The sequence below is a fragment of the Palaemon carinicauda genome, chromosome 7 (genome assembly GCF_036898095.1).
Source record: "Palaemon carinicauda isolate YSFRI2023 chromosome 7, ASM3689809v2, whole genome shotgun sequence".
Classification (NCBI taxonomy): Eukaryota; Metazoa; Arthropoda; class Malacostraca; order Decapoda; family Palaemonidae; genus Palaemon; species Palaemon carinicauda.
Window position 1 is genome coordinate 90,925,211 of NC_090731.1, and position 16,391 is coordinate 90,941,601.

Consider the following 16,391-nt stretch of genomic DNA (forward strand, 5'->3'; position numbering starts at 1 on the left):
TTTGTCCTAAGAAATAGGGGCAAAAAGGTATCGATTTTAGAAATTCCAACTTTCAACCCATATCTCTTTTTTATTTAATATTGTTATTTAGATGAAATACCTTATCCCTGCTTTTAATTCATGCCCAGTACGTTTTTATTTGAATGACTAAAGAGGAGGAATCTGGCCAATCAGGGTTTTTTTTTTTTTTTTTTTTTTTTGAGATTCTAAACGTTTTCGAGTGATTTCTATTTAAGATTCAAAAGGCCAAGGTAGTTGTATTTAGCTTTAGAAACGAAGAGCACCACGACTGACAAAACAACCAAAAGAGGGTCTGAAAGACCTTCATTATATATATATATATATATATATATATATATATATATATATATATATATATATATATATATATATATATATATATATATATATATATATATATATATATATATGTATACATATATATATACATATATGTATATATATGTATATGGTATATATATGTATATCTGTTTTGTTATATAATCAAATATATATGTATATATATGTATGTTTTATATCATCATCATCATCATCATCTCCTCCTACGCCTATTGACGCAAAGGGCCTCAGTTAGATTTCACCAGTCGTCTCTATCTTGAAGTTTTAAATAAATACTTCTCCATTCGTCATCTCCTACTTCACGCTTCTTAGTCCTCAGCCTTGTAGGTCTGGATCTTCAAACTCTTATAGTGGAGCCCAGCTAAACATATGGTGAACTAACCTCTCTTGGGGAGTGCGAATATCATACCAAAATCATCTCCATATGCCTCTCAAGATCTCATCCACATATAGCACTCGAGTAATCTCTCTAAGTTTCATTTCTAATCCTGTCCTGCCATTTAACTCCCAACATTCTTCTGAGGGTTTTGTTCTCAAATATACAAAAATCTTTTGGAGATTGTTTCATTGGCATACCACGATTTATAGCCTGATTTTTTTTTTTGCGTAATTTCAGGTGATTTATTCAACCTAGCTATTGTTTGATTTGCTTTTTTCAACCTTTCATTAAACTCCAATTCTAAAGACCCTGTCTTAAAGATCATAATTCCTGAATATGTGAATGTTTCTACCTTATTAATCCTTTCTCCTTCCAATGATATTTCATTTTCCATTGCACATTCCGTTCTGATCATCTCTGTCTTTCTTCTATTTATCTTGAGCCCAACCTCCTATGATATTTCATGCTAATAAGGACAGCGTCATCAGCATACTCTAGGTTAGCTAACTTCCTATCACCAATCCAGTCTAATCCTTCTACACCATCTCCAACTGTTCCATGCATTACAAAATCCATGAGGAGGATAAATAACAAAGGTGACAACACATTCCATTGGAGTATTCCACTGTTCACTGGAAATTAACTTTGCACTTACTATGCTCATGAACAGACTTAATCAAATTTACATATTCAAGAGGAACTCCATAATAACGCTGGACTCTCCACAAAATTGGCCAGTGCACACTATCAAAGCCTTTTTCATAGTCCACAAATGCCATCAACAGTGGATTCCTACATTCTACACATTGCTGTACAACATGTCTTAAAATGAAAATTTGGCCAGTGAAACTTCTACCTTTTCTAAATTCTGTTTGTTTATCTCTCAGCTTTTTATCAATCTTTCTCTCTAGCCTCTTTAGAATAAGCAAACTATATATTTTCATGACAACTGATGTAAGTGTAAAGCGTCTGTAATTATTGCAATCATTCACATCTCCTTTTTTCCATTTTCACCAACACTCCTAGCTTCCATTCATCAGGTTTGGTCTCTCCATGCCCCATTCTACAAAATAATTTTGTAAGTATTCTGGGAGTCACTTCATTTTTCAGCCAATGTGATCTCAGAAGTTATTCCATCATATCCAGGGGCTTTCCATCTCTTCATTTTTTTTAAAGAATAGCTTCGGCTTCATACACACTGAATTCATGCATGGACACTTCAAGATCTCTCTCAGCTTCAGGTATAGCAAGCAAACTCATATCTCCTGTTCATGCCCTTACTAAAGTGTTCCATCCAACGTTGCCTTTCTTCATCCTCGGTTGTTATAACAGATCCATCTCTCTTTTTTATGTGTATATGTGTATTAGATTTCATTAATAATTCTATGAGTGATTCTTACATCATAGCCACTCCCTGAATTCATAGCTTTGTTAGACTCATTTGCTTTAATGTCTAAATATTCTCTCCAGTCATTCTTGGCTTTTCTTTTCATTTCACTATCAATAATGGAATACTTAGCATGCTCTACCTTCTGATTTTCATTACATCCTCGAAAATTTTCAACAATGAATTTCCGTTTTTGTCTCCTTTTTATAGTATCCCAAGTATTATTTGCTATCCATGGCTTTCTCTTTGTAACAACATCTCCCAAAACTTCGCTACCAACTGACTGATATATGTCCTTAATATCACAACATTCTTTGTTAATTGTTTGCCCTTCTTCTCTTAAGGTCTCTTAAGACTGCAAATCGATTCATACATTCAATTGCAAAGGTTTCTCTCTCTGTACTCATCTTCTAGAAGCTTAGTTGTATCAAACCTAGGTATTCAATCTACATTTCTGATGGGTGCTTTTAGTTTTAATTTCAGTGCGCTAATGAGGAACTGGTGATCACTACCAATATCTGCCCCTCTATAGCTTCTCACATTTCTTAGAGTCCTCTTTCTCACTTTATTAATGGCTATGTGATCCATTTGATTTTCGTAATTGCCACATGGCGAAGTCCATGTATATTTGAGGATGTTCTTGTGCTGGAAAACAGTACCTACAATAACAAGATTGTTTGCTGAATAAAAACTTATAAAATGGGCTCCATTTTCATTTGCTACTTCGCCAAATCCCTCAACACCCATTACATTCTCCATGCCTTGATTAAATTTTCCAACTTTAGCAATGAAGTCACCAATCACAATTTTCATATATCTCTCTGCGATCTCATCTATTACACTCTGCAGGTCTTCATAGTATTCATCTTTCATTTCTTCAGGAGCATCATTTGTTGGTGCATAGCACACTATAATGCTCATATTACATGGATTTGATTTAAACTTTGCAAGTAAAAATCTGCTATTTACAGCTCTCCACTCAGTTAATGCCTTTACCGCTCTTGGTGTCATCATCATTCCAATCCCTTCTCTTCCAACTCCATCAGTTCTTCCTGAATAGATATATGTATATTGTCTTAGTCTAAGATTTCCTTACCAATCCGCTTACAATGCATTTCCCTTAGGCCCAAGATACAAAAAATATACTTCAGGAGTTGATTTTCTACTTGCTGTAACTTCCCAATCTGCTTCATGGTTCTAACATTCCAATTACCAATTTTGAATTTTTCTTTAGTATGTATAAAGTGGGAGATTCTTAGTACCCCGCTACGGCCGGGACTGGGGGCCATTCTGTCATTTTTGCTTTCCATAGACTGACTAAATCCATAGAAGATTCATTGACTAGATAAATCAAAGGATAGCCAGTTCCTTCTGATGCGCAGTGCCTATCTAACTAAGGCAAGTGACCCCTGCCGGTCCATACTGATTATAGTAAGATCCTCCGCCAGGCATCAGGAGTATAAGCCGAAGAGGCAGCTTGTTTATCGCCTTAAACCCAATCCGTCACCCTGCTGCCAGTGATATTTAGGGGGGCATATCCTCCGCACCCAAAGTTTTCGTTATTTCACCAAGTTGCTCATCCGCTTATATAACCGTTGGCAAATATGGACTGTTAAGATATACCGCCAAGTACGGTGTTTTATATATATATATATATATATATATATATATATGTATATGTATATATACACACATATATATATATACATATATACTGTGTATATATATATATATATATATATATATATATATATATATATATATATATATATATATATATATATATATATATATATAGAGAGAGAGAGAGAGAGAGAGAGAGAGAGAGAGAGAGAGAGAATGTCTTAGTGGCGTCTAAGACATTGTCTATTCACTATAAGTATATATATATATATATATATATATATATATATATATATATATATATATATATATATATATATATAGAGAGAGAGAGAGAGAGAGAGAGAGAGAGAGAGAGAGAGAGAGAGAGAAAATGTCTTAGTGGTGCCTAAGACATTGTCTATTATAAATATATATGTATATATACATATATATATATATATATATATATATATATATATATATATATATATATATATGTGTCTCTCTCTCTCTCTCTCTCTCTCTCTCTCTCTCTCTATATATATATATATATATATATATATATATATATATGTATGTATATATATATATATATATATAAATATATATATATATATAATATATATATATATATATGTATATATATATATATATATATATATATATATATATATATATATATATATGTGTGTGTGTGTGTGTGTGTGTGTGTGTATCTCTGAGTGAGGATACCTTAACGTGGTGAAAAGGTTTGGGTATCGCTATGATCTGAAAAGCTTTGATAATCATAGCCACTATACTAGGTTGGTTTGGTGTGAGAGATCAGACGAAAATCTCCAACCATCATCATTCCGCATTGGCAAGCTTAGTGATAAAAACTGGCTAAAACTACAGATATGAATTGAGATGACTGAGGCCCTTGCCCGGCAGAGGGCTAGAAATGGCTGCATTTTTTGCTGTTGATATATAAGCATATATTATTATTATTATTATTATTATTATTATTATTATTATTATTATTATTATAGCTCCGATTCCTGCCTGAAATATTCCAACCTAACAGTAAGCGAAGAAAAGTGAACATTTTTAATTAAACCACCGTCTTTTTTAGTTTGTTACGGAATCACTCCTAAAGGTCTAGCTGTACTGGAACAATGGCGCCACCTCTGGGACCTAAGCTTAAACCTTGAAGTGCTCAAAAAAAAAAAAAAAAAGAAAAAAAAAAAAAAAAAAAAAACCGAGGTGCTAGAAATCATTCTCACAGTGCTCAGAGGGCTTCTAAAAATACACTAAGCTTTGTTAGATGGTAGTGAGATTGCGCATTCAAATCATGCTTATTATTGGAAATGTAATGCTGTGCGTATGGCTGTTAGAAATCCAAGTAATTGATCAGGGACATTCACCTATATTGCAGCGATAAGCAAGTTGTAATGGGAAAATACCGGAAATGGCGCTGTGAAAAATAAAATTACACAAACGAAAATTAATAGTCAGATTATAAATTTATCTTAGAGGAATAGGCTGGCAAGACATCTAAATATTCTGCTCTTAACTAAGCCTTTGCCATAGAAAAATTTTGATAATTAAGATGCAGTACAGAGACTCCGTCACATTACGCTAACACTATTTCGTGTCCGTTGTTATGAGGTCGGATGTAATGAAATTTGTTGGACCCAGTTACATGATATAGATAAAGAGAAATATGAAATCAGAAAATTGGTTCTTCAGGTTATTGTATTAGGATGGCACATTTTTGTCTAAACGAAAAACTAATAACAAATGAATTAGAGAATTGTTTTATTGTTCAAAGGGCAAAAGGTGAACTGATATAAGAAAAAGACATCATTCACGTAATAGCCTTGTATTTTTTTACTTGCATTTGTCACAGAACAAGGACTTGAATAGCTCCTAAAGGCCAATACAAAAACGTTAGAAACCTTCAATAAGAACAAATCCATTTCTCTAGGACCGAAGAGGAACCGGGTTTGGGGAGGTCTTGTCTTCTTTGTGGCGCCCCTCGACTGAACTTATGACTCCGGCCTCGACTGAACTTGGGACTCCGGCCTCGACTGAACTTAGGACTTCGTCCTCGACCGAACTTCTGACTCCGGCCTCGACTGAACTTACGACTCCGGCCTCGACTGAACTTAGGACTCCGGCCTTGACAGAACCTCTGACTCCGGCCTCGACTGAACTTACGACTCCGGTTTCGACTGAACCTAGGACTCCGGCCTCGACCGAACTTCTGACTCCGGCCTCAACTGAACTTACGACTCCCGCCTCGACTGAACCTATGACTCCGTCCTCGATCGAACTTCTGACTCTGACCTCGACTGAACTTATGACTCCTGCCTCGACCAAACTTATGACTCCGGCCTCGACTGAACTTACGACTCTGGCCTCGACCGAACTTATGACTCCTGCCTCAACCGAACTTCTGACTCCGGCCTCGGCTGAACTTACGACTCCAGCCTCGACCGAACTTACGACTCCGGCCTCGACTGAACTTCTGACTCCAGCCTCGACCGAACTTATGACTCCGGCCTCGACTGAACTTCTGACTCCAGCCTCGACAGAGCTTCTGACTCCAGCCTCGACCGAACTTCTGACTCCGGCCTCGACTGAACTTAGGACTCCGGCCTCGACTGAACTTGGGACTCTGACCTCGACTGAACTTAGGACTCCGTCCTCGACCGAACTTCTGACTCCGGCCTGCCTCGACTGAACTTCTGACTCTGGCCTTGACAGAACCTCTGACTCCGGCCTCGACTGAACTTAGGACTCCGGCCTCGACCGAACTTCTGACTCCGGCCTCGACTGAACTTACGACTCCGGCCTCGACTGAACTTAGGACTCCGGCCTCGATCAAACTTCTGACTCCGGCCTCGACTGAACTTATGACTCCCGCCTCGACCAAACTTATGACTCCGGCCTCGACTGAACTTACGACTCTGGCCTCAACCGAACTTATGACTCCGGCCTCAACCGAACTTCTGACTCCGGCCTCGACTGAACTTACGACTCCGGCCTCGACCGAACTTACGACTCCGGCCTCAACTGAACTTATGACTCCAGCCTCGACCGAACTTATGACTCCGGCCTCGACTGAACTTCTGACTCCAGCCTCGACCGAACTTATGACTCCGGCCTCGACCGAACTTCTGACTCCAGCCTCGACAGAGCTTCTGACTCCAGCCTCGACCGAACTTCTGACTCCGCCTCGACTGAACTTATGACTCCGGCCTCGACTGAACTTATGACTCCGGCCTCGACTGAACTTATGACTCCGTCCTCGATCAAACTTCTGACTCCGGCCTCGACTGAACTTATGACTCCGGCCTCGACCAAACTTATGACTCCGGCCTCGACTGAACTTACGACTCTGGCCTCAACCGAACTTATGACTCCGGTCTCAACCGAACTTCTGACTCCGGTCTCAACCGAACTTCTGACTCCGGCCTCGACTGAACTTACGACTCCGGCCTCGACCGAACTTACGACTCCGCCCTCGACTGAACTTATGACTCCAGCCTCGACCGAACTTATGACTCCGGCCTCGACTGAACTTCTGACTCCAGCCTCGACCGAACTTATGACTCCGGCCTCGACCGAACTTCTGACTCCAGCCTCGACAGAGCTTCTGACTCCAGCCTCGACCGAACTTCTGACTCCACCCTCGACTGAACTTATGACTCCGGCCTCGACTGAACTTATGACTCCGGCCTCGACTGAACTTGGGACTCTGGCCTCGACTGAACTTAGGACTCCGTCCTCGACCGAACTTCTGACTCCGGCCTCGACTGAACTTACGACTCCGGCCTCGACTGAGCTTAGGACTCCGGCCTTGACAGAACCTCTGACTCCAGCCTCGACTGAACTTAGGACTCCGGCCTCGACCGAACTTCTGACTCCGGCCTCGACTGAACTTACGACTCCGGCCTCGACTGAACCTAGGACTCCGGCCTCGACCAAACTTCTGACTCCGGCCTCAACTGAACTTACGACTCCCGCCTCGACTGAACCTATGACTCCGTCCTCGATCAAACTTCTGACTCCGGCCTCGACTGAACTTATGACTCCGGCCTCGACCAAACTTATGACTCCGGCCTCGACTGAACTTACGACTCTGGCCTCAACCGAACTTATGACTCCGGCCTCGACTGAACTTACGACTCCGGCCTCGACCGAACTTACGACTCAGGCCTCGACTGAACTTCTGACTCCAGCCTCGACCGAACTTATGACTCCGGCCTCGACTGAACTTCTGACTCCAGCCTCGACTGAACTTACGACTCCGGCCTCGACTGAACCTAGGACTCCGGCCTCGACCAAACTTCTGACTCCGGCCTCAACTGAACTTACGACTCCCGCCTCGACTGAACCTATGACTCCGTCCTCGATCAAACTTCTGACTCCGGCCTCGACTGAACTTATGACTCCGGCCTCGACCAAACTTATTACTCCGGCCTCGACTGAACTTACGACTCTGGCCTCAACCGAACTTCTGACTCCGGCCTCGACTGAACTTACGACTCCGGCCTCGACCGAACTTACGACTCAGGCCTCGACTGAACTTCTGACTCCAGCCTCGACCGAACTTATGACTCCGGCCTCGACTGAACTTCTGACTCCGGCCTCGACTGAACTTACGACTCCGGCCTCGACTGAACCTAGGACTCCGGCCTCGACTAAACTTCTGACTCCGGCCTCAACTGAACTTACGACTCCCGCCTCGACTGAACCTATGACTCCGTCCTCGATCAAACTTCTGACTCCGGCCTCGACTGAACTTACGACTCCGGCCTCGACCGAACTTACGACTCAGGCCTCGACTGAACTTCTGACTCCAGCCTCGACCGAACTTATGACTCCGGCCCCGACTGAACTTCTGACTCCAGCCTCGACTGAACTTACGACTCCGGCCTCGACTGAACCTAGGACTCCGGCCTCGACCAAACTTCTGACTCCGGCCTCAACTGAACTTACGACTCCCGCCTCGACTGAACCTATGACTCCGTCCTCGATCAAACTTCTGACTCCGGCCTCGACTGAACTTATGACTCCGGCCTCGACCAAACTTATGACTCCGGCCTCGACTGAACTTACGACTCCGGCCTCAACCGAACTTCTGACTCCGGCCTCGACTGAACTTACGACTCCGGCCTCGACCAAACTCACGACTCATGCCTCGACTGAACTTCTGACTCCAGCCTCGACCGAACTTATGACTCCGGCCTCGACTGAACTTCTGACTCCAGGCTCGACAGAGCTTCTGACTCCAGCCTCGACCGAACTTCTGACTCCGGCCTCGACTGAACTTATGACTCTGGCCTCGACTGAACTTCTGACTCCAGCCTCGACGAACTTATGACTCCAGCCTCGACTGAACTTATGACTCCGGCATCGACTGAACTTCTGACTCCAGCCTCGACTGAACTTCTGACTCCGGCCTTCACTGAACTTATGACTCCAGCCTCAACCAAATTTCTGACTCCGGCCTCGATTGAACTTCTGACTCCATCCACGACTGAACTTATGACTCCGGCCTCGACTGAACTTCTGACTCCAGGCTCGACCGAACTTCTGACTCCAGCCTCGATTGAACTTCTGACTCCAGGCTCGACTGAACTTCTGACTCCAGCCTCGACTGAACTTCTGACTCCGGCCTTCACTGAACTTATGACTCCAGCCTCAACCAAATTTCTGACTCCGGCCTCGATTGAACTTCTGACTCCATCCACGACTGAACTTATGACTCCGGCCTCGACTGAACTTCTGACTCCAGGCTCGACCGAACTTCTGACTCCGGCCTCGACTGAACTTCTGACTCCAGGCTCGACCGAACTTCTGACTCCAGCCTCGACCGAACTTCTGACTCCAGCCTCGATTGAACTTAGGACTCAGGCCTCGACCGAACTTCTGACTCCGCCCTCGACTGAACTTATGACTCTGGCCTCGACTGAACTTCTGACTCCAGCCTCGACGAACTTATGACTCCAGCCTCGACTGAACTTATGACTCCGGCATCGACTGAACTTCTGACTCCAGCCTCGACTGAACTTCTGACTCCGGCCTTCACTGAACTTATGACTCCAGCCTCGACCAAATTTCTGACTCCGGCCTCGATTGAACTTCTGACTCCATCCACGACTGAACTTATGACTCCGGCTTCGACTGAACTTATGACTCCAGCCACGACTAAACTTCTGACTCTGGCCTCGACTGAACTTATGACTCAAGCCACGACTGAACTTCTGACTCCAGCCTTGACTGAACTTCTGACTCCATCCTCGACTGAACTTATAACTCCATCCTCGACTGAACTTCTGACTCCATCCTCGACTGAAGTTATGACTCCGGCCTCGACTGAACTTCTGACTCCAGCCTCGATCGTCATGCTGCTGTCATTCCATCATCATCCTTTCCGTCTTTCGTGTTTTGATATGATCTGACTCTTTCACAAGCTTATCTTACTTATGGACTGTTTTCGTGCAAGAGCGCGTGGTCCCCTTCGTTGTAAGGAGGTCCAATCTAAAACCAACCCATCGTTAGAAACCTGATTACTCTAATATTCCTGAACACAATCTCTTTATTTCATATCATTAGCCGTAAAATGTTCGGGTCTCTTCAAGATTTCATGGTAATAGGATTGACGTCTAAAACGGCATATTTTATTAAGCAAAATCGTGATCCATTTATTTCTAAATTTCTCTAAAAATAATAGGTAAAAGATAACATTGAGTCTTGACATCGTTTGAGAACGATCCGACGGGAAGGAAACATTTAGAGTGATGAGAGTTTAGAAAATAGAATCATTTTTCTATTTGGCTTTGCATTTATGCCGATTTTTCTTCTATGCTTATGTTTCATGCGGAAGTTTATTTTACTCAGGAAGGCAGCAGAAGCCCTGCAGAGGATTTGTAAGGGAAGGTAATATTTATGAAAGGCCAACTTTCCGATGTGGAAAAATATCTGTACAATGATCATCATCTGCGGTTGAAGGCAATCTCTGATACAACAGTGATAATAAGAAAGGTGATCCTCATTGCTATTACACTTATATTTAATGAAACTAATCATAAAGTTTTACAAATGTTCGCAAGATTCAAATTCAGAAATTCATTAATACTTAACATCTCGTATATCTGAAATAACAAACAAAAACTCTTTGAACTAAACAGTAGGCATTCCTCTAATAGTAACACTGATGCATATATATATATATATATATATATATATATATATATATATATATATATATATATATATATATATATATATTTATATATATATATATATATATATATATATATATATATATATATATATTCATATACATATATATATATATATATATATATATATATATATATATATATATATATATATATATGTATATAATATATATATATATATATATATATATATATATATATATATATATATATATATATATATATATATATATATATATATATATATGTATATAATATATACATATGATAGGTTTTGCACATTCAAACGTGTTTTTTTTTCATATTTCAAATAAGCCATATATATCAACACATTAAAGTCGGGATTCTCTTACCGACCTCGAGATCACAGACCCAGGTGAAATTCCTCAATGACTGTAGTATCTGACCGGCCGAGTTTCGACCCCTGGTCCAGGATACTTGTGTGACTTGACCTTACCACTCAGCCACGTGTCTGAGTGGTAAGGTCAAGTCACACAATGTATGTATATATTTATATATATATATATATATATATATATATATATATATATATATATATATATGTGTATATATATATGTGAATCAAAATGCGTTAATATGACTTTCTCAATGAATATACAGTATATATATGACCCATGCCTTCTCTCTCTCTCTCTCTCTCTCTCTCTCTCTCTCTCTCTCTCTCTCTCTCTCTCTCTCTCTCTCTCTCTATATATATATATATATATATATGTGTGTGTGTGTGTGTGGATGCACATGTACAGTATATTATATAATATATACTGTATATATATATATATATATATATATATATATATATATATATATATATATATATCTATATATACAGTACATATACATATATATATATATATATATATATATATATATATATGTACTGTATATATATATATATATATATATATATATATATATATATATATATACATATATATATATATATATCTATATATACAGTACATATATATATATATATATATATATATATATATACATATATATATATATATATATATATATATATATATAGATAGATAGATAGATATATAGAATATAAAAGTTAAAAGTTAAAGTTGGTACATGCAAATGTTTATATAAATTATATACATAATATGCTGCATGTATACATATATACATACATATATATATATATATATATATATATGTATGTATATATATATATATATATATATATATATATATATATACATATATATATATATATATATATATATATATATATATATTTATATATATATATATATATATATATATATCTATATATATATATATATATATATATATATATATACATAAAGATATTCATATATACACCATCCACTCGTTGAGATACTACCGCTAGAGAGTTATGGGGTCTTTTGACTGGCCAGAAAGTACTATATTAGATACCTCTTTCTGGTTACGGTTAATTTTCCCTTTGCCTACACAAACACACCGAATAGTCTGGGGTATTTTTTACACATTCTCCTCTGTCCTCATGCACCTGATAAAACTGACGTTACCAAGCAATTCTTCTTCTCTCAAGGGGTTAACTACTGCACTGTAATATTCCAGTGGCCACTTTCCTCTTGGTAAGGGTAGAAGAGACTCTCTAGCTATGGTAAGCAACTCTTCTAAGAGAAGGACACTCCAAAATCAAACCATTGTTCTCTAGTCTTGGGTAGTGCCATAGGATCTGTACCATGGTTTTCCACTGTCTTGGGTTAGAGTTTTGCTTGAGGGTACACTCGGGCACACTATTCTATCCTATTTCTCTTCCTCTTGTTTTATTAAGGTTTTTTATAGCTTATATAGGAGTTCTCCTCCTCTCAAGATATTTTACTTTTTCCTGTTTCCTTTCTTCACTGGGCTATATATATATATATGTATATATATATATATATTTATATATATATGTATATATATAAATATATATATATATATATATATATATATATATATATATATATATATATATATATATATATATATATATATTTCTATACACAATATACACATATGTAAGTATGTACTGTATATACCGGAATATTCAACCAAATAGAATGATCGCAATTTCCTAATGCATCGATTAGACTCGGACATATATATAATTAAAATTATCAGTGTGCAATGCCGACGTCAAATTACATATATAAACCGGTAAATGTCTTTGTACTCAACAACATGTGTTACAACAGCTTCATCATTCCCTTAAGGAGAACAAAGCGGGTCAAGTCTACTATCTAAATAATAAATTTGAGACTCTGTTATTTTTTCTTCTAAGCAGAAAAACCACTAAGTTTCTTCATTCACTTGTAGCTGCTTTACAAGTCATGTCTAGACTACTTGATATCCTTGTGCTTGGATGTTGCTAGGCAATCAGTTTTCTCTTAGTAAGAAGCGACCGATAGTTCTGTGGGAGGTAGTATACACATATGCATGCATACATATATGTATATATATATATATATATATATATATATATATATATATATATATATGTATGTACATGTATATATATGTATATATATATATGCATATATATATGTATATATATATATATATATATATATATATATATATATATATATATATATATATATATATATATCTGCGTGTTTATCCATTTCTGATTGGGAATACCTTAACTTGGTGAAAGGGTTTACGCATCGCTGTGATCAGCAAAGCTGCACTAGTCATCTATAATGTTTAAAATGCTTCCTAAAGACTAAAATTACTGCCAGATCTTTCCGCAGACAACATTTACAACGTTTAAAATGCTTCCGAACCACTCATAGTAGGTTGGTGTACTGTGAGCGTTCAAACGAAAATCTCTCACCGTCACCAATCTGCCACTGGTCAGCGTGGTGATGAAAACTGGCCAAACACCAGACAAATTTACATGTCTGGGACATTTGTCTTCCAGTGGACTATAAACGGCTTTATTTGTTATATATATATATATATATATATATATATATATATATATATATATATATATATATATATATATATATATATATATATATATATATATATATATATATATATATATATATACACGTGTGCGCGCGTGTGTGTACTTGTACTAGCTTGTGTGGTGTGTATACACAGAACTTTTTGTGCAATCGTATATATATTTTAGATGTGTCAAGTATTGTATATGGGTGATTTGATATGAGTGAACAAGTGTTTATTTTCATATCCCAGGAGTGCCTCATTTGTTATTTGTAAAAAAAAAAAAAAAATATATTGTGGCATCTCAGCAAAATGTTGCTGGGCCCCCGTCGCTTTCCTTATTCTGTCGCCAAGGGTGAGATTGCTGTCGCAGAACCTGTTTCTTAACCCCACCTGATGCGGTTACTTCAAATCACAAAGTTGCACCATGTTGTCACCAAGTGCTTCTACAGTACGTGTTTAACCACGCGGGAATGCGCTACAAAAACGTCAAAAAGCTTGGTAATGCTTCGGCCACTTATTTTCATGTAGGTTTTGGTTATGAATGACTACCATCATGTATAATATTGTGATATTTGAGCTCACATAAGCTACACACGCACCAACACGCGCTCCCACACACATTCTTACTCCCCCCCTCAACACACGCGCACACATTATATATATATATATATATATATATATATATATATATATATATATATATATATATATATATACAGTATGTATATATATATATATATATATATATATATATATATATATATATATATATATATATATATATATATATATATATATATATATATATATATATATATATATATATATATATATATATATATACAAACACATGTGCGTGTTTGTGTATACAGTGCTTATGTTACTAATATAAGTACTTCCAGTTCCGTTCGTCTCATAGTCTGCCTTATTCTCATTGTAAATCATCAAACAATTTTTGAAAAGAATTTCTAAACCGAGTGAGCTTATTTCCATTCTCTCTGATAGTCTTGTGGAGGATTTATTTTTGCTTTATTTTTATTCTTTTTTGTTTTTGCAAAATCCTGTGAGAGGAGAGAGAGAGAGAGAGAGAGAGAGAGAGAGAGAGAGAGAGAGAGAGAGAGAGAGAGAGAGAGAGAGAGAGAGAGATATTGTGTTAGCGAGCGAAAGTAGTTAGGTTAACGATCGTTTGTGGTGAGAAAGACTTGGTTTAAATGAGATTGTTTGTTTACATATTTAGTAAGGTTACGACAGTGGTGAATGTCTTGGGTGAATGCTTATTTTGATTGGACTGCTGCTCGATTCAGTTGTGTTTGAATGCTGGATTTTACTTATTTAATCATTTTTCGACCAGCGTGGAAGTTATTATATATTTTAACAGTAAGTACAGTTTTGTTTATCTTTGCTTGTCGTGATTGTGAATGATAGGAACAATTTATTATTTATCTTTGATTATAGTGCGATAGTTAAGTTAGTTAGGAGTGTTCATAAGTGTTTTTCTTTTTTATTTTGGCAGGCCGTAATTCCTCCTTTGGTGAGGCTAACTCCTTTGGAGAGAGTTCACTTGAATGTGAATGTTTACTCGATTGATGATGACTTGGCTTGTATAAGAAACTTGATAAGGCTGCTGAGATTTCGATAATTGTTGATGACCTGGACCGTATTAAATTCCGATTGCTGTTGTTAATGAGGATGATGACGATGACGATGATGATAATAAAACCCACCCCAATCAGGGAAGTAGCTGTGGCAAATTGCCACCCAGTGGACTGTTAACCACAAAACCGTAATATTGGTAGTTTGCCGTAAAAAGACAGTGGCAGTGTGTGGACGACTGTGTTGGTGTCCATAAACTATATATATATATATGTTTATGTGTTTTGATGTTTGGGTTGTGGTAAATTTAAGTTTGTTTTGTTAGTTTTAGTTTTAAGCTTTATTTATTTTGAAGGTTTATTTGAATAGTGGTATGATCCAGGTCTATTTTGTGTTACGTGTATGATTAGTGATAAGTGTGATTTATGGTTTATGATGAGCGTTTTAGTTTGTAAGGAAATATAGTTTTAAGGATATGTTTTGTTTAAATTTTCCTTCTGTCCAAGAGTCCAGTTGATAAAGTAAGGGGAAAGTTTGTGTTGTGGGACCATTGTCAGTAGGTGTGATTCAGGGTGTGGGGCTTGTTTTTTTCAACATCCCGCCACATTATTTTGGCGCCCGAACAGGGACTGCTGAGGCGGGACTGATAGCTGGACTCTTTGACGAAGGACTGATAGGATACGAATTTAGAATTAAGGTTGAAGAAAAATGGAAGGTAAATACAAGGCTTTGGAGGAGGAATTGCGGCTGAGTAAGGAGCGTGAGGAGAAATTGTTGGAAGAGAATAAGTGGTTAAGGTGTGAGAATGAGGAGATGCATAGGAAACTGAGGGAAATTCAGGGAACTGTAA

The 16,391-nt window shown here is 37.9% G+C and overlaps 4 protein-coding genes across 4 annotated transcripts; all 4 read left to right on the plus strand.

The window, feature by feature from the left end:
- The first annotated feature begins 6,628 nt into the window (after positions 1-6,628).
- Positions 6,629-6,967, plus strand: LOC137644434 (histone H3.v1-like). The gene has a single exon (XM_068377411.1). The coding sequence runs from the start codon at positions 6,629-6,631 to the stop codon at positions 6,965-6,967; it is 339 nt and encodes a 112-aa protein (XP_068233512.1).
- LOC137644435 (mucin-2-like) lies at positions 6,964-9,102 on the plus strand. Its single transcript, XM_068377412.1, has one exon. It carries the CDS (start codon positions 6,964-6,966, stop codon positions 9,100-9,102), a length of 2,139 nt encoding a protein of 712 aa, XP_068233513.1.
- Positions 9,099-9,725, plus strand: LOC137644436 (uncharacterized). The gene has a single exon (XM_068377413.1). It carries the CDS (start codon positions 9,099-9,101, stop codon positions 9,723-9,725), a length of 627 nt encoding a protein of 208 aa, XP_068233514.1.
- Positions 9,722-10,183, plus strand: LOC137644437 (putative uncharacterized protein DDB_G0290521). The gene has a single exon (XM_068377414.1). It carries the CDS (start codon positions 9,722-9,724, stop codon positions 10,181-10,183), a length of 462 nt encoding a protein of 153 aa, XP_068233515.1.
- The last annotated feature ends 6,208 nt before the right edge of the window (positions 10,184-16,391 follow it).

Bases quoted from the DNA above. Each gene is read 5' to 3' on its own strand.
- LOC137644437 (XM_068377414.1), top strand. From the start codon at position 9,722: ATGACTCCAGCCTCGACTGAACTTATGACTCCGGCATCGACTGAACTT.
- LOC137644434 (XM_068377411.1), top strand. From the start codon at position 6,629: ATGACTCCCGCCTCGACCAAACTTATGACTCCGGCCTCGACTGAACTT.
- LOC137644435 (XM_068377412.1), top strand. From the start codon at position 6,964: ATGACTCCGGCCTCGACTGAACTTATGACTCCGGCCTCGACTGAACTT.
- LOC137644436 (XM_068377413.1), top strand. From the start codon at position 9,099: ATGACTCCAGCCTCGACTGAACTTATGACTCCGGCATCGACTGAACTT.